This window comes from Anguilla anguilla, chromosome 13 (assembly GCF_013347855.1).
Source record: "Anguilla anguilla isolate fAngAng1 chromosome 13, fAngAng1.pri, whole genome shotgun sequence".
Lineage (NCBI taxonomy): Eukaryota > Metazoa > Chordata > Actinopteri > Anguilliformes > Anguillidae > Anguilla > Anguilla anguilla.
In genome coordinates, this window is record NC_049213.1 from 19,275,923 (window position 1) to 19,300,776 (window position 24,854).

The 24,854-nt window shown below is 41.8% G+C and overlaps 2 protein-coding genes across 3 annotated transcripts; one reads left to right on the forward strand and one right to left on the reverse strand.

Annotated features, from left to right (window-relative positions):
• Positions 1-5,775: 5,775 nt before the first annotated feature.
• On the reverse strand, positions 5,776-8,610 carry snai1a (snail family zinc finger 1a). Its single transcript, XM_035389288.1, has 3 exons — positions 8,380-8,610; positions 6,824-7,327; positions 5,776-6,150 (listed from the first exon to the last, which is right to left on the reverse strand). Exons 1-3 carry the CDS (start codon positions 8,453-8,455, stop codon positions 5,969-5,971), a joined length of 762 nt encoding a protein of 253 aa, XP_035245179.1. The 5' UTR covers positions 8,456-8,610; the 3' UTR covers positions 5,776-5,968.
• A 4,127-nt stretch (positions 8,611-12,737) lies between these two features.
• Positions 12,738-19,942, forward strand: LOC118211449 (tumor protein p53-inducible nuclear protein 2-like). Of its 2 annotated transcripts, none has more exons than XM_035388651.1 (4): positions 12,738-13,067; positions 15,382-15,721; positions 16,559-16,691; positions 17,891-19,942. In XM_035388651.1, the coding sequence occupies exons 2-4, from the start codon at positions 15,580-15,582 to the stop codon at positions 18,150-18,152; spliced, it is 537 nt and encodes a 178-aa protein (XP_035244542.1). In that variant the 5' UTR covers positions 12,738-13,067; positions 15,382-15,579; the 3' UTR covers positions 18,153-19,942. The 2 variants fall into 2 exon arrangements, with proteins under 2 accessions (XP_035244542.1, XP_035244543.1); XM_035388652.1 differs by having other exon boundaries at positions 12,743-13,067; positions 15,382-15,703.
• Positions 19,943-24,854: the final 4,912 nt, after the last annotated feature.

Genomic DNA, 24,854 nt, shown 5'->3' on the forward strand with positions numbered 1-24,854 from the left:
AATCTACGATGCTGTTGATAAAATAGTCGTGCTAAAATCATGTTAAATTTGACAGAATGTAGGATGCAATATGGACATTACATTAGTAGGCTACACAGCATTAATCCCAAAATTTGTGTGTGTGAATTACTGCATACACTGTCACGGTACGGGTAGGGGGAACCCAAACGCAGAGAGGAAAAAAAACACAAACTCAAAAGGGAAAATTAACAAAGACTTTACTAACACGACAGGCAAACAAGTAGGGAACAGACAAGGCCACAATGGGCAAAAACACAAACTCAAAAAATAATCTAATGAAACCGAAAACAACAGGAACTCAAAAACACAGGCAGGGCAGAACACGGGAAGGCAGAGCACAAGGGAAGGTCAAACAAAACACAAGTCAGGAACAAAATACAGGCAGGTACATACAGTTTGCAACAAACAGAATTTGGGAACAAACACAAGGAACCAGCACCCAAGTCAAGGGGACAAAGAACTTAAATAGACAAGGGGTAACAAGACACAGGTGAACTCAAAAAACAATCAAACCAGAAGGAGGGGATAACAAGACACAGGTGGGAACAATGATGGGATAACGAGACAATTGAAAACAATCATACAATTAACAGGGGGGGAGCAGGACACAAAACAGAAGTGCCGCCATCTGGCAGCCCAACAAGGGAAACACAGACATGAAAACAGGACCATGACAATACACAATCTTTTACATATTGTAAAATTTTTTTAAAATAATTAACTACCATTTAAAATGAACAGAATATAAATAAAAAATGAGTGTAATCAGTTTACTGGAGAAATCTAATAGCCTCAGAACTGACCCTCTTAAACCGATGTGTTCCTTATATTTAACACCTACTTTTCATGGCACCCCTTGTTTCACCCCACAAAAACATGACCACTCACTTGTTTTCTCCTTTTTCATTTAGCTAGAGACAGGGTTTAGATGACAGAGCAAGCTTACCTGTGTTAACATCCTGTTTGGCATTAATTTGTCATGCACTTGTATTTCAGTCACTCAGGCCCATATTTCCAATTCAGTTGTACTGACTATTGTACCAAGAAAGCATAATGACCATGATGGAGATGAGTTTGCTTATTTAAGAACATATGAAACAGAGGGCACTTTAAACTGAGAGGCACGTTTTCTCTGCTGCTTAATGAGTGTCTCACATGTAAGGTACCATGCAAGGATAGACTCACTGAGGTAGCGCACGGTCTCCGCGATTGGATCACAGGCCCTCCAAGACCACGAGATTGGCTGGTGTGCAGCCGGGGACCCTAGTGCACCTACCCACACCGCCAGTAGCTTCACCGCTATATATAGCAACTTTGCAGTATATTATAACAATGCATTAGCTACGCAGATTGCTAGTGATGTGATTTGTCTTATGTGGACTCGCTGTTTGTGTGTTGTTGTTAACAGTAGCATTAACATTGGTTCAGCTTAGCTGGCTCTCTGGTGGAGCCATGCGCTTCCCAATGAAGTCAGCCCTTTCTTCACCGTAGATCTAACTGGCAACCATCTGCTCGCTTTATTTGTGAGAAAAAGATGGGCATGCTACTGGCTCTGGAGCATTGCTGGAGGTGGTAACCCAAGTGTCTGATGTCTCAAACAGACATAAACATAGCACAGCTTATGGACCTTAAAATATATTTGATGTGTGGATGTCTTATTTTTTAATTATATGGCTGTGTTAAGATATAGCATCTTTAGACAAATGTTCAGGTCAGTGAAGAGATGGTCAGTGAAGAGATGTTGTGGAAATTATTAATTTGGAAATTAATGAAGAAATGTAGATATTTACCTGATATGAAAATCCTCTTAGAGTCACTGTTGATCACACCCACATAAATGTGAATGTTGGGAAAACCATGCAGCTAAGGTTACACAACAACAACAAAATACGGCTGGAAGTAGCAATTAAAGGGACCAATCCCTCACAGCCACAAATAGCCAACTGCCAGTGCAATTATTCTCCTTTCAGGTGTGAAACCCACATATGTGCGTAAGTGCATACTGTAGTCTTTTTTCAAGCCGGAACACGGAAAGTTATAATGAATGTATAAGCCCAATGTACAAGTAGTTTGTTTTTGTTCTTATGCTGACATCTTGTGGAAAATTTGTGCAACTGCGCTGTTTATGAAACACATTTTTGTTCTCTAAAAGGAACCTTTGGAAATACAATATATAGTCATTGTTATTTAAAGTATTTAAAAATCTAAAACAGTTTCTGAAACAAGAAAACACGTTTTTTTAAATCACATAGCTTTAATAGACTTTAAGGTACCAAATACAAAATTGGACAAATCAATATATTGGAATTGTTTATTGATGTTATTGAAGTTAAACACTCCTCTTATTTTTGTAAAGGAAAAGGAAATAATTATTTTAATAAACTGGTCTTGAGTTGTCTCTGTAGTTTGTTATTGGTCACATGAACTGGTATAAGTGTGATTTCTAATTTGTATCTTTCATTTGTACAAAAGGTCATACAGTATATATAACTGGGAGGGGACACATTTGGTCGTACAACATTATTATATCTTTTTCTAATTGCAACTATTGTTACATAAACTATAACTATAGCAATATGGTGTTTCATCCCCCCAGTAGAGTTCCAAAGACTTGTAGAATCTATGCCAAGGCACACTGAAGCTCTTCTGGAGGCTTGTGATGGCCCAACACCTTACTAAGACACTTTATGTTGGTAGCCTGTCTCAGATGAGTGGAGAAACATAACGAATGCAGATGCAGTACAGGTGTACTGCATGATAAAGTTAAGCAATTAACATTCTGTCATGCTCAGCTTGCCTTCCAGGTTCACACCAAGGTGAACAAAAGCTGTTTGAGAAGGAGATACCATGGAGTCATTGACAGTGACTGAAGCATTAATTTGTAAGGAACCCTTTGCTAGGGGAACGGTTCTGTCTTCCACAGGTTGAGCTTCAGGTGGTGGGTGGAAATCCAGTCAGCAATGTCAAAGGTATGCGGTTAAAGGTGGGTGGCTGATAATGTCGAATGCCGAAGATAGGTCAAGAAGAATGATGATGGAGATCTGAGACTGAGGTCTCACCCAGCAAAGAGTCTCTGATGCTGCTGCAATGGGACAGGACTACTGGTGTGACCCGGCTTTCCAAGTGAGCGAGTAGGCTAACTGCAGATATGTGACTGCTTGTCAGCTAAAAAACATGAAGCTGTGAAGCAGGATGGGTACGCAAATGAAGCGGCTGAGCCTGTTAGTAAAATGACCGCTGGTGACTCAGCGCTACACACCAGCTCTCAGGTGGGGCTATGAACAGGTGCAGGTGCAGCTGCAGGTGCACACAGGACTGTGAGCTCTACTGTGTTGACTTTAGGAAGACATTACACTTTTAGCTCTCACCGCTAAATATATTTACTATAGTTTACAATGAGCGTCCCTATTATTGGACATGCTACCACAATCCTTTTTAAAGTTATACACATACACATGCACTCACACTACCTCCAATACCCAGTCTTTTAATCCAAAGTGGTTTTCTTCTCCATTTCCTGTTGCTGAAGGTTCCCTCTGACAGCAGGGTCCAGTAGAAATGTGTTCCCTACTGCAAAAAAATATCTGGAAGGTTCCAGGCCTACTTCTGTGGTTAACATAACACATCCTCAGACTGGTAGATCCTCATCATTTTGTGAGTTTGCGAGTGTGTGTTCACCAACTCATTCTAATACTGGGTATAACGATAGCAATTTTCAGTTACATATTTAAGTTTACTTAATGGCTTGTTGCTTGTTGCTGTATCGGTTAAGAATTGGTCATGTTATTCTCTCTCTTTACTAATATATGAAGGGTGAGTGGGTTAACTATTCCATTTATTAATGAATAATAGCGTATATTACTGTACAATATGTCTTGTAACTATATCACTCAATGATTTGTTATATTAGTTCATGTAACATCATTCTGCAGTGTTACTTCATTTAGGTATCAGAAAAAACTCAAAGGGACAGAAGTATAAAGGCAGAACTTTTTGCATTCTGAGTCTGCAGGGTAGTCTTGGGTGGAGCACCTGCCGTTGTACCCCAGAGCAAGCCTGTCAATCTAAAACCCTTACAAATTCAGCCCAATAAATAGATGATATGTAAAAACAAAATGCTATGTAAATTACATTGGATATGCAAATCCGCTACGCAAATAATTCTGACAAATATTCTAAAAACTGTTTCTCACTTTTATCCCTTTTATAACAGACACAACTGTGTTATTTGTTTATTTTTTACAGACTATTTTATTGAATGTTGCACAGCTATGATCAAACATAATCAGGTGAATAAAGAGAGAACAGTATAGCTCAGTCTCTCATGGGTCTATGAGTAAAAAATGTTAACAGAGCCACACCTGTACATGCCTACACAAGCAAATATGCCAAATGCACACTAACACACACACATTCCTTCACATGAAAACACACATCCCCCCCCCCCCCCCCCCCCCACACAACACACAGCATCTTGTAAACTGAGAGAGAGTTGACTGTCACGCAGACAAGAGACAAAACCCTTCAACCATGTGATGTCTTTGGAAGGTCATATTCCATGATTCCATCTTGTTATCCTTCAGGATGAACGCTAATACTGGACTACAAGTACAGCACAGCCTGGCATACAGTCGAAATAGGAGCAAACTGTTCAGGCTAATTGGTTTTGATACAGAGGCACTTCAAACAATGGCACTGGTTTGTCCTCCCTCTCCTCTCCCTTATTTGTGAGCCTCGCAACTGTGCAACTGATTTAAATACACTCGCTTTTAAATATGAATACTTATGGAAACCTGCCATTGTGCTGTACTGGAGCAACTGGACTTAACAGTATTGAAATATCAGCCCCTCTGAGCTCGGCCATCACTACAATTAAGCAAAAAATAAGTATGTTTTTGATATGAACTTTTTTCCCCCCAAAGACAGGCGGGAACACAATCTGTCTCAGCTGTCTTTGAATCCGAAGTCGATCCATTCATTACATTACATTACATTACAGGCATTTGGCAGACGCTCTTATCCAGAGCGACGTACAACAAAGTGTATAACCATAACCAGGAACAAGTATGACGAAACCCCTAGAGAGAAGAGAGAATTCAGAGTTGAGGAGGCTTTCAGACATAACCAGATCGGGAGGATCTGTGCCCCTGACACACAGACACCCCACCCAACATTCTCTGTGCTTGCTCCTGTTTGTTTGTTTGGGGGGCTGGGGAAGATTAGGGGTCTGCCATTATTTTATTCATGGTTTTCTCTTTTTCTGCCAGTATTTACTGCTTGTATGATGTCTCTGAGGTACTAAATCCTTTTAAATCTCCTTTTAAATCTGTCCCCTTGGCCAGCTCCCACATGGAGATTCTGTATCTTAATGTGGCTTCCCGGTAAAATAACACACCTGCTTAATGTTAGCAGAGCCCCCCCATCCCTGAAAGCGGCTGGCTCAGGCCACAGCAGGCCAGGGCATGGAAGTTACAAGCATGTCCCATCACAGTGGTCACACGTGTGTCAAATGTCCATCAGGCAAGCTAACATGGCAGTGGGCCCAGCCACTGTAGTCACATGTGCATCCTGTGTCAAAAGCCCCATCCAGCATAATCCACCCTGAAGAGAACAGCACCCATTAGATAAAAACAAATGCAAAGGGAACACCATTAGGCTTCAGCAACCAGATGGTCAACTCCTTAGATCCTTTCCATTTCTGCTTGGTACTTGGTAACAGGAGCTGCAGGTACCACGTCTCCTGGTCTCATATTTTACTGGGCCACACCCACAAAGGAACATTCATTTCACGCAACAAAGTGGAATGAAATATTGGACAGGTCGGTATGTGGTGTTGGGGTGGAGTTTGGAAGGTCAGGGGCCGGGGCTGCAGCCAGCCAGGCTGTGCTTGTGTTGAAAGGTCAGGGGCCGGGACCGCAGCCAACCAGGCTGTGCTTGTGTTGAAAGGTCAGGGGCCGGGACCGCAGCCAGCCAGGCTGTGCTTGTGCAGCAGGGACATGCGGCCGAAACTGCGAGGGCAGGCACTGCAGTGGTACCGCTTCACCTGCGCATGCGTCTGCAGGTGTGCCCGCAGATTAGAGCGGTCTGCGAAGGCTCGCTCACAGTGCGGGCAGGAGAACGGGCGCTCACCTGAGGGGAGGGAGAGGGCGAGAATGAGGCGGGCAGAGAGAGAGAGAGAGAGAGGTGTGCATGTGCAGTACGTCCTGTTGTACGTGTGCAGTACTGACCAGTGTGCATGCGCGGTACTGACCGGTGTGCGTGTGCAGTACTGACTGGTGTGCATGTGCAGTATATCCTGTTGTACCTGTACAGTACTGACCGGTGTGCATGTGCAGTACCTCCTGTTGTACGTGCGCAGTACTGACCGGTGTGCACGTGCAGTACATCCTGTTGGACCTGTGCAGTACTGACAGGTGTGCGTGCACAGTACTGACCGGTGTGCATGTGCAGTACATCCTGTTGTACCTGTGCAGTACTGACTGGTTTGCGTGTGCAGTACTGACCGGTGTGCATGTGCAGTACCTCCTGTTGTAGGTGTGCAGTACTGACCGGTGTGCGTGCGCAGTACTGACCAGTGTGCATGCACAGTACTGACCAGTGTGCGTGTGCAGTACTGACCGGTGTGCATGTGCAGTATATCCTGTTGTACCTGTGCAGTACTGACCGGTGTGCGTTTGCAGTACTGACCGGTGTGCATGTGCAGTACATCCTGTTGTATGTGTGCAGTATTGACCGGTGTGCACGTGCAGTACATCCTGTTGTATGTGTGCAGTACTGACCGGTGTGCGTGCGCAGTACTGACCCGTGTGCGTGCGCATGTGTCCGCGCAGGAGCCAGGGCCGGGAGAAGGCCTTGCCGCAGGTAGGGCAAACGCAGGGCAGGGTGTGGGAGCGGATGTGCATCTTTAGTGCACCCAGGCTGCCGTACTGTTTGGGGCAGTGCTTGCAGCAGAAGGTTGGCCGGGGGATTGGGGGGTGGGACAGCCGGTGGCGGGACAAGGCGGCGGGGGCACTGTAGCTCCTGTTGCAGTGGGGACAGCAGTAGTGGCCGGTGGGCTCAGGGCTGCAGGGGTCTGATGTGCGCCCCTCATCCTCTCCCCCGCTGCCGCTCCTGGAGATGGGGCTCAGGTCCAGGGGCCCCGAGGGGGAGGGGCAAAGGGAGGGGCAGGGAGAGGTGCAGGGGGATGGGGAAGATGCCCAGGCAAAGAGGTCAGGCAGGAGGTCGAGGTTCCACACCAAGCCGATAGAGGCACTGTTAGCCCCAGTCTGCAGCTCAGCCAGAGGGGACCTCTCCGACAGGACCAGGTCTGTGAGGTAGAAGGGAGAATGTTTCACCTCTTACTGTACGAACCCCTAAGCCACAGCACCACACTGTGGTGCAAGGGGCCCCTCATATTGATCAGAAGTGGTGTCCTCACACCAGCCTCATAAAACACCCAAGAGCCTTACTGGGTGGGACACTGTGCTGCGGGAGGCAACCATCTGTCAGCCGAGATGTCATAAATGGTAAATGGACTGCATATATAAGCTATATAGCGTATATAGCGCTTTTATCCAAAGCGAAGCTCATACCAAGGTCTTGATTGACAGGGCCACTAAAGCACTTCCCACAAAGAACAGGGGAGCCCATTGATGTCCTGCAAGATTCCATACCTGACTCTCACAACTGAACACCTAATAACCAGGTAACTTCTCTCCCTCTCCATTACTCTAATCTGATGTGCAGCGAGTGTCAGAAACTGGCTGTTGGCAACACCTAGGCTGCCCACAACACATTGGTACTAGCTCCTCAATTCACAGCAAAGAGTTGAGACTGTAAAGGGTGCTATATAAAACAATTTCTCTCTCACGTCTCACTGCATGTTCAACTGCTGTTTTCAGAATCATTTCCAAAAAAACTAAAGGGATTCCGTTCACAGAATGCATAAGAAAAATGGCTCTGTACAGACCAGTAACCGCCTACATCCCTTGTATTAGTACCAGTTTCACTCGTTATATTCAATTTGAAGCTCTGTCATTGACATCTGGGCGTTTTGCGGAGCACCTTACAAATTGGTGACATGTCGAGCTATTGACTTAACCAATTTATGAACCCAGTGTCTACTCTTCGGAAGTTCGGACGCGTTTCCAACAGCAATTTTTAAACGTCTGGTTTAAATGGTCAAACTGTTAGGAATAACTGTCAATTTATAAACACTCGTTCAAAAAGTTGCGTGATTTAAAAGGCGCCATACGCAAGCCCCAATACAAATCAAGAACAGTAGAAGAAGGCGAAGTACACGCCAGAACGTTAAAGATGGCAGAATACGCTACATTCTTATTTCTTCTTGCCCCAATAAAAACAAAATAACTGACTTACCACTCTGGGATTCAGGTTCGCTGTAATTTGGCTTTTTGCTTCTGAAATACTTCTTCACCAGGAAAGAGCGGGGCATTCTCTATCTTTTAAAGTTTTCTTAAAGGTTTGTTCACCATTCCAACTTTCCTTTTTGGAATTCAGGGCAGGATCTGCTCATTGAGAAACTGAGTCGTGAAGGACTCAACCCGGTCTAAGAATAAGCGTGCCCTAGGTGCCGGACTGGACGCAATGTGAACTTCCAACAGAATATGCGTGAGTACACTTTGATTCAAGATAGATATAGCAGTACGTGCAGCGGTCATGAGCGTCTGCTCCACTCTCTTTGATAACAGCCGCCCCCTACTAAACGATCCACCACAATCGTAGCGCACGAGGACGTGACAGGCAATGATAAACCTGTCAGGTTTCATCATGCTTCTTGTCGCACATTTGTCGATGGGAATGCCGACTGAAAACGCATTGTGTGTAAAATTATTACCACTGTAGGCAGCTTGTTTTCGGATTACCAGGCTCGTTTCGTCATTCATTCTCATTGGAAATGTACGGATTAGCAAAATCGATTTACATTTATGATGGGAAAATACAGCGAAGCAAACTGATTTAGAAAAAGTTAGTCCTGGCTGCAGGAATGCTTTTGTGGTATCATCATCAGCATGTAAATGATAAGACAGGCTATGGAAGAAGATGACAAAGCCAAGAGCAAGAGACATGGTATGGAGAGAGAATTAGAAAGGACAAAGGACTGAAACCTGGGGAACACCTGTAAGAGTTCCTGTGGTCATTGATTTAAGATAGAGAGTATCCAATACTGTGTCAATCTTGACTTTGAACACCCTGATGATCTCTGCCTCTGTTACATGGTCTGGCAAACTGCTCCACGCATTTACAGCTCCCTGTACAATAAATACCTCCTGATAGCAGTACAGAATCTTCCCATTGTTCCTTGTTCTGACAGAACAGCTCCAGAAAATCTTTTGTAGTTCTACCTTTCGATTCCATCAGTAGTATGTTACACGTTCTTAGTTTTTACCCAGCTCTTGTGCATAGGTGACCTTGTTCTTGTTGATTTGAGTTACAGTTGTGTCTAACTGTTGTCATTGAGCAGTTGATTGACTGGTCGGGATTTGACATTATACAGTGGTTATTTTCTGTGCTTAGAAAATGTGCTGAAATGTGCTCGCTAATGTCTGCTCCCATTAAAACCAGAAGATGAAATTATTGTTGAAGATTCTGCATAATTTGGTTATGTCCTGCAGAGCTGAGTAAGCTGCGAGCTTAGTTGATTGTAAATATTACTCGCCAGTTATTTCAGATAATGGGTCTCAAAATTCATTTTAATACTGTTAATCACCACTAGATGGTGGCAGATTATTGAACCATTGCTGTAATCAGTGTGTGACTGTAGCCCTCCTAGTGTGTGTGTGTGCTAAGACTCCATAAAAACTGCAGTAACTAATGGCAAATGCATAACATGAAATCCAATACTTTATAAGTATTAGAAATGTGCTGAATGACAGTGAATTATTTAAAAGAGAGGCACTATTTGTTGGTGCAGTTCTTTAGTTATTACTGATACGGTATTTCAATCCTGACAGAAAAATTAAGTTTGTAATTCAGAGATTGTGAATTCAATAGGCTATATTTGGTACACAAGTTTTAAAAATTATTATTAATTATATGTTATTTACAGATTACAGCAATCACTAATCCCTTTCCTGGGAAATAAATCCAGGGAATCTAAGTTGTCCATAGAAAGCTGGTGTACTGGTGTCACTGCTGTTATTGTGCATTTACTTATCCACAGCAACTCACAAGGCTATCAGAGACATACTGAGTGCACATCACAGAACAAAGCATGTGCAACTGGAACATTCATATAGAACAGCCTGTAACACAGAACAACCACTGGAACAGGATAAAGGCTTTATTTACGCATTAGTTATACAGTTTGCCTTGGCTAAGATGGGCCCTTGGTAAGTGAATGGATAATAATAATCTGATAATAAAAGTGTGTGTCACTTCAACGTTGCCTGTATCAGAATGCCAACCTTTCTTTAAAAAACAGAGTATGACATGTACAACAAAGTGCCTGTGTTTACAGTCCCTCATCACCAATCGGAGTCTGGCCTCCAGGTTGATGGCAGACCTGGTAAAAAATTTTATTTGAATCATTAACACGCATAAACAGCAATTATCTAACGGATATACAATTACGTAAAACAAAATTACATTTTAAGTAAAAAAGAAAAATGTCATATCTCTCCTGAAGAATTCAGACACTGGCAGAATACTGTATACCTTGCATTTCATACAGACTATAATTACCACGCATGGTGACCCAACACCCTATTACAGTGACAATACACTGGTGTTTCCTTTTTTGCTCACTACTTGTAGGTCATCATAACATGTGGACACTGCAGTATAGTGTACTGCACTTAGCTTCAGTTGTGCAAGAATAATATGCAATATCTATTTTACATACTTTGTCGTACAGCTCGGCTACCAGAGTCATTCCTCAGCCCAGGGGGCCTGTATCATAAAGCAGGCTAAGTGGGCTAAGTTTGGACTTAATCCTTAGTTTCTGGTTTCATGAAAGTTGCTCACTTTCGATTGGGCTAAATCGCCATGGTGACTTATGCTGCAGAGCAGTTTTGTTCAGGCTGAGTGTTCAACCCATATAAAGGCACTGATCCCTGACTAATCGGCTCACTGGAAAATGCCATGGGCATTACTGGAAGATCGCGTTTATGGAAAGATTATCCCATCATAATTCAAATTAAAATGTAAATCGGCAATTACATATCGTTTTCATTTTATGTGGGCAAAATTCATGACATAATTAAAATTCAAATCCTAAGTCCATTTGACTTTTCATTTTCCATACATCCATGTCACAACCCTGTCATAATTAAACTGCAAATGGGAACCATCAAATGTGTACATTTGAAGAACTATTTTCTTTTTTTATCTGCATGATTGATGATAAAAAGGAAATAATAGACTTACATTATCTTACTTTGCATGTTTGAAGGCCAACCAACATTTCACGCCATAAGGCCGATACAAATGAAAATGTAGTTGTTCTCCCATTTGTAATTGGTGAATAAAAATGAACTGTATTTGCAGATTTGCATTTTACTTTGAAATATAACTGAGTTATTCTTCCACACCCATTGATGCCTGTGCACAGATTGTAATTAATGGCAACAAGTATATTGTTCTTAGGATGATTTTGGAAGGTTCATTAATAATTAATATAAGCCTTTCCCAAGCTTATGCTGGGTGACAATAAACATATCACATGGTCGTATATAAACACTATTGCTGGTACCTTTAGTAAGGATTTCTTGTGAGAAAACCTCACTCAAAAACACAAAAATACATAGGCTGAAGGATCTGTCAGAGTTAAAGTACAAATTCTTAATTCCCGCTCTAGAGTTTAGAAATGTAATAAATGTCTACAAATGGAATAAAGGTCACACATGTAATGCAGAGTTGACCACAAATGCAATAAAGCATGAGCAACAATTGTAAAAAGTGGAACGTTTATTCAACAAACGTGTTCTCTGACAAACATAACAGGTATAACATCAGTTCAGCCACAGGTCACCAATGTAATAAAGGGTAAGCCACATTTGTACTGTTAGGGGTATTCACTGATGACTTCATGATTCCCTGAATCAGTTGTCTGGTGGAGGGGGGATTTACTCCCTCATATGAGCTATATAGGTACCTGTGACACAAAATGGTATGGTTTTAAAGCCGTGTGGTCTGAAATTGGGTATAAATTGGGAATGGATTTTGGAAGAAACTGTTGATATGTGCTGTGTGATCAGATGTTTTTAAAATTGGGCTGGGAAATGTGCATATTTTGGTCTGAAAATGGGTAAGGGTTTCACAAAGTCAAGGGCTGCACACCACTGCCAAAAGAACTGAATACAACCCCCCTCCCACCCAGGATCCGTTGATATGCTTCAATTACATAATACAGTAGAACCTCTCTAATACAGACAAAGAAGCCACGGAAAAAAGTGTCCATATTAGACCTTATTATAGAGGTCATGGGTGTGACCTCAAAAAACGCCAACTTGTGTACTAGCACTAGTTTTCATAAATTTAAATGAATAAAAGTAATCGACTTCAATTGTAGCTGTGTATTACATTTGTGGTTCTGTGGCACTTTAATATATTCGTGGACGTTCATTACATCTGTGACCTCTACATGCTTTACTAATAAGTTGAACTACTTTCGTGCTAAAGGCACCCGTTCAGCTCCATCCACAGGGAGAAGCGTCAGTCCCCGCCCCCTATGCTTGTGTAAATTCGTGATTGGTTTACCCAGATCGAATGGGAAGGGGCAGAGTGTTATTGCGAGTATTGTGATGCCACGATCAGCTGTTTGTTGTATTCTACTGATCCAAGAAGTGGGAGCGGGGCTGAAAAAACATCTACAGGGAAAAACAAGTGTAAACTGTTTATTTAGTTATAAACACGCACCTGTAAAGCTACGTTTTACACGGATACCTTCTTCTGAGAAGAAAGACTTAGATACATTCTATTAGAGTTTAATAACTACCTCGTATTTGGACTACCCAAAGTTGTACTTATAGTAGCCTACTAAAAACGTATTAATATCTGTTTGCTTATTCGACGCGTTTACAACTTGAATTACACATCAAAGGCGGGTAAGTAGGCCAAATGGATCTATCGCTCGTAAAAGTGCACAGAGGCGTTTCGGTAATGACCTTGCTTGTCTCTCTTCATCCTGAAAACATATTTATGCGACATAAAAACTTCAAATTTTTAAAGTATATGCATATTTTTGGAGAAAAGTAGCATCTGCTTACGATGAACCTGCTACCTTACATATAAAATATTGCATTCTACGGAGTGCAAGCAACCACTGAATATTATTATCCGCTACAGCACAGCGACGCGTATTGGAAAAAATCTCCGTTACAATGCAACCAAATTCAACAAACTAACCTGGTGTCGAATGCTGTTAGCACTATTCCATTATTTCTTTTATAACCTATAACAAAATCTGGATTAAATTTATTGGTGGTAGTCAGATTTCAATGGCCGTTCTATTTGACGGAAATTTGTATTTGGGCTGATAATCATCTCTTCACGTCCGTCAGTCTTCCTTTCGACTGTTATTGCCTCAAATCTTCTACAGTGACTGATTCCAGACATATTACTTTCATTTAGACATCGGCTATGTTTAGCCTTTACTCTATTTGCTTGGCTTTTAGTCGGTCGTGGAAAAATCCTCTAGATGTATTTCAAATGTAAACACAGCTTCCCCAAACCGTGTTCACCTTGGGGCGGGCTGCATAAACCCCTCCCCCTCTGCTCCTAATAAGGAAAGAGCTTATTCGGGTTCATGGGCTATTGAATTGCAGAGCTATGCTATGGCCATTTCAGTGGACGCTCGTTTGCGCTAATTTGCGTCTTACCTCTTGGCATGTATTTATTCATTTTAACTAACGCAACATCTTTATCTTATTTTTTCATTTTCATTAACCTAGCTAGACGTGGGCAAATGGCTGACATCACAGCTAATTATCATATGACATAGAAATTTAAGGGTTTTGTTTTTGTTTGCAAAGACCCTCCCTGTTGGCTCGGTAGTTCGGTGACTGGGTGTTCTAGTCCTACATTACCAAACTACTCGCCTTCCTGTAGACCAACCATTTCATCCTCCCTTTCATATATAAAACCAACATGGAATTGTTGTCATCTGGGCATTGCGTGCTCACTGGGTCAAATTAATGAAAAATTCGTAACAAGGCGCTATTCAAACCAAAAGGAAAATCAAAAGCAAAAGGGAGCAATCCAAAGCTTACTGATAAGATACCTTGAAAAAGCGAGAAAAATATGAACATTAGAGCTTCACAGGTTTCCAAAGCACTCTTATGTGAAGAAGATAGGAAGAAGAAGAAAAAATTTTTACGGTCTATTATATGTGGCATATTGCACTGGACTATTAAAATAACACGAAACAAGAATAGCCAATGCAGTTGGAGATTTAAAGCTTCAAACTGTTTTCAAACGTGCTCTCTTCAGGATTTGTAAGCTTTGACATGGCCTTTTCCAGTGGAAATAGGTACTGTTTTTTCCCTTAAATAAAATAACACATATTTTGTTCCCTAAAGTTTTGCTTAGAGTACCTCAAGACAAAAGACAACCATTTAGAGTCCTTCTTATGAAACAGAAAAAGACCTGAAATATTATCTTTCAATCAATAGTTGTTTTTATATCATGCCTTAACTAACAATTAGTCATATAATACTGCAGGGGAGACATGGAGACTAGCATGATTTTCAGGCTGTTGTTTATAAACAAACGACTCTAAAGAGATACTATGGAGGGAACTTTTGAGTCTTTATTTAAAGACTGAAATACTTCCTACTTCCACAACATAACTTGATATTTCTACTTCAAACAGACGGTGCGGTTTAATCATTATAAAACCAAGGCATTTGCAGAGCAAACAGTTTCTGAAGGAAGATGCACTGGCCATTGTGGCACAGGCGCAACCATACCCATACACACCATGTTCCAGAAACACACACAGAATGCACACACAAATGTATGTGTGCACATACATGCACTCATGCAGACACAAAGGCACACACCCTTACACAGATGCGCACACACACACACACACACACATAAACAAAGAAGCACCACAATGTTTGGGACATTTTTTTCAGGATGAGAGCTTTTAGTATCTAGCCTTGATTCCAGGCTTTTGATTGCCTTTGGAGTTTGTTATGGCCATTTGTCAACATGAGGATCAGAGATGTGCCGAGGAGAGAGAGAAAGAGAGAGGAGAGGAATTTGGAGCATTCTTTCATTGATGTGATCCCACTTAAAATCTCAGGACCCAGCCCTGCTTAGCTTCAGTACTAAGCAAGGCCTACAGCAGGTAGGTCCTATTACACATCAAACTTTAATCTGTTTTATCTATTTTCCTGTCTCTGATTCGACCAGGTCTTTGTTCCTGAGACGCACACAGACGAAGCCTCTTTTGCACAGTGAAAGCCCTGCCCACCCCATTGTGATTTCTGCCGTTAGTTTGAGGAGCGGCTTGCACCAAGAGGCCGAGAGGAGAAACCAGGGGCCAAAGACCCTCTGCTTACAAACAGAGCCAACGGTTTCCTCTTTTAAACCTACACCTGCTCGCTCACCATGTTCCAACGAATTAGCAGCCTGTTTTTTGGAGAGGTGGAGGATTCATCCAAGGATTTCAAGGGGCCAAAACCAAGCATTCTGGAGGCGGATGAGGAGGGGTGGCTGCTCGTCAGTATGCCTGGTGAGAGGGTGGGGCCAGGTGTGGAATTCCCAGAATGTTTTTTAATTTTTTATTCTGTGGCATAGGACTTGTTGCAACAAAAAATGTTTTCAAAGACTGTTTGGAGGAATGTTTTTTTCAAATCATTATCTGAGTCACAACTAATTGGGAATCTAACTGGAATGTTATCCTGAAAGTTGTTGAAATGCTTTGCATTAGCTGGGCCTTGGGCCTTGGGAGCCTGATTAACGGGGGTTACACTGCACTCCCTCACAGGAGAACCGCGTGTATGTTCTGGAGCAGAAGTGCATCCCATTAGATCCCTGAAACCAGGTTGAGCAGAGAAACTCCAAAGTAGCTGCGTGTTTCATCTCAGTTGCAGTCAAAGCATCTTACAGCACAGAGTGCCTCAGAGGCTTGTGACAGGCTCTGGAGGCTCTGCACTCCACATTAAGCCACAAGTATTTAATTTATTTTTTAAAGAGGCAATTCAGACAATTCATCCTCCATGTGAATATGTATATTTTTCACTTTATTCAGATATGGGAAAACAGACAGTGTTACAGATAGAGAAAGGATCACGGTACAGGAAGTGCCATGGCTGGAAATGAAATTGGTCACCATACGGACTCCTCCACAGTTTTGACGGTCCATTTATAAATTCAGCCTAGGTTCCCTCCTCACTCAGTCCTGAATTTGTCCATGATTAATAATAATAATAATAATAATAATAATAATAATAATAATAATAAAAGACAGAGAAAGATGAAGCTTTTACAACCCACACTCCACCTATCCCGCCTGTCTGTACATATATTGTAGTGGTGAAGTGCTTCTGGTTGGATGAAACTTTGTTGTCTTTGTCTCCTCCCCTAGAGGGCGCCACAATCACAGATACCAGTCCCCTGGAGGACATCCTTGTGGAGCTCCCCAGCTTGTCCATCTATGGTTCCCATGGTGACCAGGCTGCTACCAAGGAGGGCGTGGCCAACCTAACCAGCAGTGTGCGGTGAGGGTTGTCCTCTTGCGCTACAATTTCACTGTTACATGTCTGTTTCATGCAGAAACCTTGCACTGAAATCTCTCTCTCTCCCAGCTCTCCCCCTCACACTCTCCTTCTGTCTCTCTCTCCTCAAGTCTCACCCCATTTCTCTCCTTCTCTCCCCCTTCCCTGTCTTTCATTCCCATTCCCTCTTTTGGCTGCTCTTCTGTATTCTCTGTTCTACCCTCTCTACACCTCTGTACTTCATAACAGGAAAAAATACAAGTTCTGCAACAACACAAAGTACATGGCAAAAATGTCAAAATTAGATATAAATAAGAACCCTCTGTGTCTTTCAAAGCTTTCATGCCACATAAAGAGGTGATACATTTTCTGTTGCTTTTATAGAAACAGGAGCAGTAATGTTTAAAAAGTCATTGCAGTGCCACACCAAATCTGAGTCAAGTAATTGGAACAAAAAAATTGTAACCTTTAGACATCAGCAAAGCACCAGATTACTGTCGAATTACCGATTGCTGCAGATTACAGAATTTTTAAAAACGCATAGAAATATTAATTAATATTTAGAATAAAATAATTCTCTCATGATTATATATTTTGGCTAGCAACAGGTTCTTTTGTCAATTTTTAATTGATCTGTAGCAAAGTTGTGAAATTTTAAAGTATTAAAGAGTATACGTATTGCAAGAGTTTATACATATTTAAAGTATTTTGAACATATATTGGACCCAGGATGTCTACAGAAGTTTCTGATGACCTGCCGATATTATAATGGATGGTATATGATGGGCTTTTGTGAGTTTGTTTTTTAAAGGAAGAAAATATACTTGAAGTAACTCCAAAGCAGCTTGTACAAAGATTTTTTTGTTTTCTTGACACTGACAACATTGACAGTTTACAAGATCTAACACAGCCCTGACATCGCAAACATTTGGGGTCCTTTGTTCCTGGTCTCAAGTAAAGAAATAAAATGTTCATGTATGAGGAGGCCATTCATACATTACATTACTTTGCATTTATTTTGCAGACGCTTTTATCCAAAGCGACGTACAATAAGTACATACACACTCAAACTGCACACCTTACTCTCTGTGGAAATATTAATAATCAGCGGTATATTGCAATAATATGCTTTTGCTTGTGGGTTTTTTTCATGGCTGTAATGGGACACTGGGGAAGGTCTGAACACCCATTTTTCACTGCAGGGTGATAGAGCAGCCCCTTCCCAAGGTGCGGAGCAGGGTGCTGGGGCGGGTGACCCATGGGACTACCTCTCAGCTGGGGGCTCTAGCCAAAGTGACCCAGGTGGGCCGGGTTCAGCGGGCCAAGGCTCGTTCCGACCGCCGACACCTGGGCCGAAACCGCGGCCAGCGCCAAAACGCCGCCCGGAACCAGCCCCCGCGGTGCGCCGGCCGCGGGCACGGGACCTTCCTGCACCAGCCCGGCTTGCGCACCTGCAACCACTGAGCGCGCTCAGCAGCTTTTACACACACCCAGGGCATTATTACCCCAAGACCCCATCCCATCCACCCACACCCTGCTGCCCCCCTCTTCACTTGTCCACCATCCCCATCCATTCTATCGCCTGCTGATGGGAGAGTCAGGTTTCCCAAAACCAAAAGTTACGGACTGGTATATGTGATCAGTCACTTGCTGATTTGACACAATCAAATGATAACATTTGGTAACTGGAAAAAAACTATATATATATATATATATATATATATATATATATATATAGGTTTTAAACAAATCCATGACTGACAGCCCATTTTAACTCCTCCTACTGTGGGGTTTCTGAAATCTCACTGTCCCATCACTAATGACAACCCTCTGTCATTACCCATCCTCACTGTACTGCTCCCCCTACACCCTCTTTTCTCCTTCTGCCCCCACCACACACACACACACACACACACCTGCCCCTGTAAATCCATCCGGTCGTGTTGTTTTTACCGCACTCCAGGGATGGTGTTCGTTGTTTGCTCCTAAGGTGGGAAATGAAGCATTACGTTTACAAATGATAGCATGCTTCTGATAAAGAATTGACCCTTCTGCTGCTCACTGCCATGTTTACCCATTAGGAAGCACAAGTGGGTAGGACAGCCTATCCGTGCTTTCCTGTTGATTCGCAACATTATTAAACTAAGGAGAGTGAGTGGAGAGAGACGGAGCGGTGTTTGGTTAACAGAAGCTGAAGAAGATTTCCGGCAGGAGCGCATTACAGAGTTCAAGGACAAACTTACCTCCATGGCCTGCAGCATGGCTCAAACGTGATACTTCTGGGTTGATTTCATTGTGCGTGTTCACTCGTATGAGTACATGTATGTATGTGTGTGTTGTTTTAAGGAGTAGGAGGAGTGCTCTTTGCCGCCCCTATGCTACAGAAAAGCACAGTGTTTGATGTGTGTTATAGCTGCATCCCAAACCTGCTGTGGACAGACTGGCCCATATGCAGAGAACAGAGGGGTTACAAGGGGGTTACAATAGACCTTCTGAAAATTAGGTTTTATGTGTGCGTGCATGCATGTGTGTGTTGGTGTGAATGTGTTTATTGCTCTTCACAGTGTCTCATGCAACAAAACCAGCAGCAATAATCTTAACGCAATAAAACAGGTTAAACGTGTGTTACCTCCCTTTTTTCCAGGTTCTAAAAATATAGCATAGCTCAGACTCATTATGACTTGTCAGGTTGTCATGTGGGGACAGATGGCCAATGGAAGTCTGACCTCAAAGGCCTTTCCTTAAAGCTTTGCTTCTCTCAACCTTTGAAATGTCTTCTGATTAGATCGGTCTGCCCTTTAGCAACAAGCCAGTATTTTATCACAGTGAAGTTTGATTAGTACAGAATCCTTTATGCAGTGAAACATTAATAACATATGGGGGGGGGGTGGTAGTCAGGGCTGGTCAAGGGTAAGGAGGGGTGTCATATTCGGGTGTCAATTCTGATTTTGACTCAAAAATAACGGTCTGCCACCATGGCCCTCATAATACCCTGTGATAGGACGGGTGCACTGGCAGGCTGGGCTGCATTTCTACAGTATCTAAGCACCAGTAATTAAACTGTCATGACAACCTGGAGACACTCTTCCTGTTTGAGGCTTGTCCCATCTGTTTCAGTCAGTGTTACAGTTGTCTTACAGGCTGTGGGAATTTAGGGCTGGTTACTGGATACCACCCTCACCTCCACTGATATGCCCTCATGCTGTTGGTTAACCTGTGGTCCTCTTCATCCAATAAAATTGTTTGACTCAGGCTTCCAATGGTTTCTTTGTGGATGGCTAGTGACCAACCCTCCTCTTCCTCATAACCTTATCCATGCACACACTCATAACTCCATCTAAATATCTATTCACATTTAATAATATAAATATAAAAACCAATTACTATGGTGCTGAAGTATATTAATATGCACTACATTATGTAAAGTATGGTTTATAGGTGTACATTTGCGTACTGTTTTATGGTTTTTGTGAGTCAAAAGCTTGAGCTTTTTTTCCTCTGCTCAATAAGGAGTATATGTGTGTGTGGGAGGGGAGGCAATTAATCAGGATCAAATTCTTTGTTTTTGTTTCCACATTTATGAGAATGATGATACGATGAATCTCTCCTTTCTCCTCTCTTTAAGAATCGGTGGGGCTGATGCTTTTCAGAAGATATATGGCTATATCAGTAATTTATCTCATTGAACTATCTTGAGATGGCCCCCTAGTAGTGAAACGTTTTTACCATTAGGACATCACAAAGGGTTTTTTTTAGGGGGCCAAGCACCAAGGGTGCGTAGCACCCCTATTCTTCTTCCTTCTGGTGTCTTCCTTTCTTGCTAAATCTTGCTAATTCTTGTTAAATTTTCACCCCTTTTCCTCACAAAAGTTGGTAGGCATGTCCGGTTACCAGCCATTCAAATTTCTTTTGCAGAACAAGCTTTTCCATACTTCTACAATGTTTGTGAAATTCTCAGAAAATTTGGCATGCATGATCTACAGCACATTCCTGTATTAAATTGTGAAGGTAATTTTGATATGTCCAAAGACAGCTGCTGGAATGTACTTGTGGCTGACCTCACCCAAAATATGCACATGGCCTTAAATTTTATGTTAATTGTAATGATATTTCTAGGGATGATAGCCATATTGTGAATGAGGATGTACTGGCTAACAGTGCTATAGTGCAATATGGACTGCAGCGGGTGCTTTTTGGAAAATAGTCAGTTACATTGGCTCCATATGGCCAACTTATACAAAATGTGTCAGAAACCCTCAGAAAACTTCCCTCCAAGAGTCCTGAGAAGCATGTCCCCCTCAGTCAGATTCTTAACGACATGAATATACATATGAAGATACAAATATATGAATTTACAAAAATTGTGGAAAATATATTTCACTGCAGCCCCTTTAAATCCAGTCTCTGTTCAAATTTTCTACATATAAAAATTGAAAAGGGACCCTCGTAGATCATGTATGTTACATTTTCTCCCACTAGCACTCTAGGTGGCTCTACATCACCATTTCAAAATGGCAATTTTCTAATAATTATGTCTGACATAACCTAAAAATAATAACAGTCACTCTATTTCACGTACTGTACATGTCCCAAATTTCTTCCACACGTGTAGCTCCTCATCCTTAACAAATTTATTCATATAACCCATAAAGTCTGCCCCCATAGTGGATTTTTCGCCATTTGGAATTTTTTGAAAAGCAAACTTTTTGTTGTACTTCTCGCTTCTCACCAAATTTCACATGCATGATCTGCCACGTGTATTAAATTGTGAAGGAAATTTTTATTTATCCAAAGACAGGCACGCCCAAGTTACGTGTATGCTCCCAAATTTCAGTTGATTGCAACATTACTTCAGAGGATGATAGAAACACATACTGTGGATGAGCATGCTCAAGCATGCAGTGTTATACTGTAGTGCGATGTGGCCAATTCGGGTGCTTTTTGCAAGATAATGAGTCACATTTTTATGAAGGCATAAGGCTGCATTTCAAAGGGGAAGACTGAACAAGAATTAGACTGGAGCATTTATTTAATTTTATCAAGGATAAATCCTTCTAACTTTCTCTTTTCACAGTAACATACCACCATTGCCCAGTTTTGCTACTGGCAGCTATCCAGTCAGTGACTATGAAGTACATTGTAAGCTATGAGCTTGTTATGTACCTGGTTCATTTAGAGATACTGTATTTAGGTGTGTGAGGCCCAGTGGTGTTTCCCACACTGTCTTACAGCTACTTGCCTGGGACTTTGGCTTCCTTCCCCCCTGAATTAGTGTTTGAAAACGTTCAGAAAAAAGTCACCGGAGGTACATTGTGGAACAAAGAGAGGGAGAGGGAAGTAATGTTTGAGGGGGTATGGGGTACATCAGTGAGATCCCCTAATTTATCTTATCAGCTCCTCTTGTGCATGAATGTGAAAAGCTTGTGGAAAGTGGCATGTAGTGCCCTCTAGGGGCAAAAACAATCATATCATTGACACGAAAGGCAGGCAGGCGCAAATGAGGGGAATAATAAAAAAAAAACCATTTGTATCTTTTACACTCTGTTACAAAACTGTTTACTTAGAGTGTATGTTAGCACATTTTTTTGTGGGTGGGAGGCAGTGAATTTGAGGATTTTCCCTATCAGTTTGTAGCTTGAAAACATGGCAGCTTAAAAGACTTGACAAACTGAATGCAGTAAATATCACCGGAATTTAAAGAAGTGATGTTGAGCACTGTTTTCCCTCTCATAATATCCCCTCCCCAACCATTCTCCCCAATACCCCAAACAGATTTTAAATAAAATTCTCAAGTGTTCTGTATCCAGTCAATTTCTCTGATATGTTTTTATTAGTAATAGTTTTTTTTTTTTTTTGCACCTGCCTTATGTTGTTGTTCATGGTTTTCCCTTGTACCTTGGTGGATGGCAGTCCCTGATGTGTATAGTTCCATCTTTTCTGAAATTAAGGGGGGGGGGAAACATATCAGTAAGTATTCAGAATTAACCCAACTGTGCATGGATCCAGTGGCTCCTTTATCTGGGCTGGGGCAGGGCTGATGGGTGCAGCAGGGGATACTCAGATGATCAGATTTTATAAGATAACAAAAATATTTTCTATGCATCAAATTGGAAATGAATGCATGAACATGAATGAATGAACATGGACAGGTTACAAGACGAGTAAAATACCAAACCACAGCTTATTTCTCTGAAGGTAGTCCCAAGAAAACTAAGATCAAATTTAAAAAACAAAAAGACTGCCAAATATTCCAAAAAGCCAGGGGCGAAAATGTAAAAATTGCAGAGCATATGAGCTGTAAGAAAAAAATTGAACCCTGCACACACCAAACACCAAGAAACACCAGGCCCAGATGCAAGATTCAGATTCCCCAGATAGCAGCAACAGATATCAACCCTTGAATGTCCACCACGAAAGATGTTAACCGGCTGATGCTAAGCACCAAAAATGGTCTACTTAAAGTAAAAAACGCCCACATTTCCTTTAGTTGCAAGAGGTCTATGCATTACTTAATGATCAGGGGAGCATTGCTGCACTGAATGGGCGAGGTGTAGAAGGGCACTATGCTATAATCGGAAGGTACATGGTTTCAGCTTCTTTATAACATGATCAAACATGAATATGTTAAGTGGTAATCCAGCTCAGCTATGGAATACCTATACAAAAATGCAAGTTCACTTCTGCTTCCAACAACAGAGGTGATATTTGTAGATTAATAGATTAATAATTGTTAAATCCAGCCAGTTGGAATCTCCACCTTCAGGCAAAATATTTTCCATGTAGTAAAATTCAAATTGCACTGCGTTGGTTCCTGCATGAAACTGGAACTGCTTCTAAAAATGTACGTTTCAACTGACAGGCCTCAACAACTATTATCTATATAGACATTAAGATTTTCACTCAGTGATTTCAATTAAATGTCATAGATTGCATTCAAATGAGAAATCAAAAGAAATCCTCATCGTGCATTCTTTAGCCACCCAACAGTTTGGGTGTTCTCTGTTGCCTCTTGAAGGTAATGAAGTTATAAAACTTTCAAGAAGAGAGAAAACTCCTGGACACCCCAGGTTTGTGTAGAGATAAACTGTACAACATGACTTTTAATTGCTTCAAGGATGTTTCCTGTGATGTTTGTGGAGAGGAGAGCGGAATAGAGAAAGAGCATTCCTGTGGTCAAACAGAGCACACGACTCAATCACATGTGACCACGTGAACTCTGAGGCGGTTTGCCAAATCAGATTATATTCTGTCTCTCAAAGAGGATTATCTAAAAACTATATATCTGACAATCTATATCTTGCCCACTTTTCCTCCTGAAAATGGTACAATTATTGAAGGGAATGTGTGAATGTCACATCACCTCTTCCCTGATTATAACCAGCCATTTAATCTTTGTAATTTTTTGTTGGTATTTTTTTTACTTGTTGCACAGTGTTCAGTCATGTTATGTACACTGTTCTTTACGAAAAGGAAGCTAACCCAGATGATAAGAAATTGAGAGCATGTTTTTGGATATTACAGCAAGTGGAGAGTTTATTAAAAAGTAGATTATCTGGATGTGGTCTGGCCTGTGATTAGTGGGAGGTGCATAGTGACAGCACTTTTTTTAAATGCATATTTTGAGTGCTGTCTGCTTGATGACCCAACTCTCCAGAGCTGTCCAAGCTTCTCCAGTTGGGAAACTGGGACTTCTCTCCACACACAAGCTAATCAGAACCTGAGACAGAGTCAGGTAAACAGCCTTGCCTGCACCCCTGCACTACAGCAAGTAGGTATTTGTGTGTTTGGGGTGGGTGTGTCATACAATATAGGTTTCATACAATTGCTGTTAATAAACCGATGTGCCCAGGCTCATCTTTAGCTAAATACAGTCTAAGTCAGGGGTCCCTATCCCCAGGGTCTGCTGGGTTCCCAAACCTTGGTCCAGTTTGCTGCTGGTTTTTGTTACTCAACCCTTAACACTGAGCAAAAGGGCAGAAACAGACACATAGTTGATAATACTGTTACTTCACCACAATGTATTACAGCCATTAAGGTAACATTAACAAAAAAAGTAACATATGTTTGTTGTGTGTTGGATTTGACTCTGGTCTGATGGGCACAGAGGTAGAGTGTGCTTAAAAACCTTTCGGCCTTTGCTGGTTGTCCTGTTTGTGAGCAACTGCA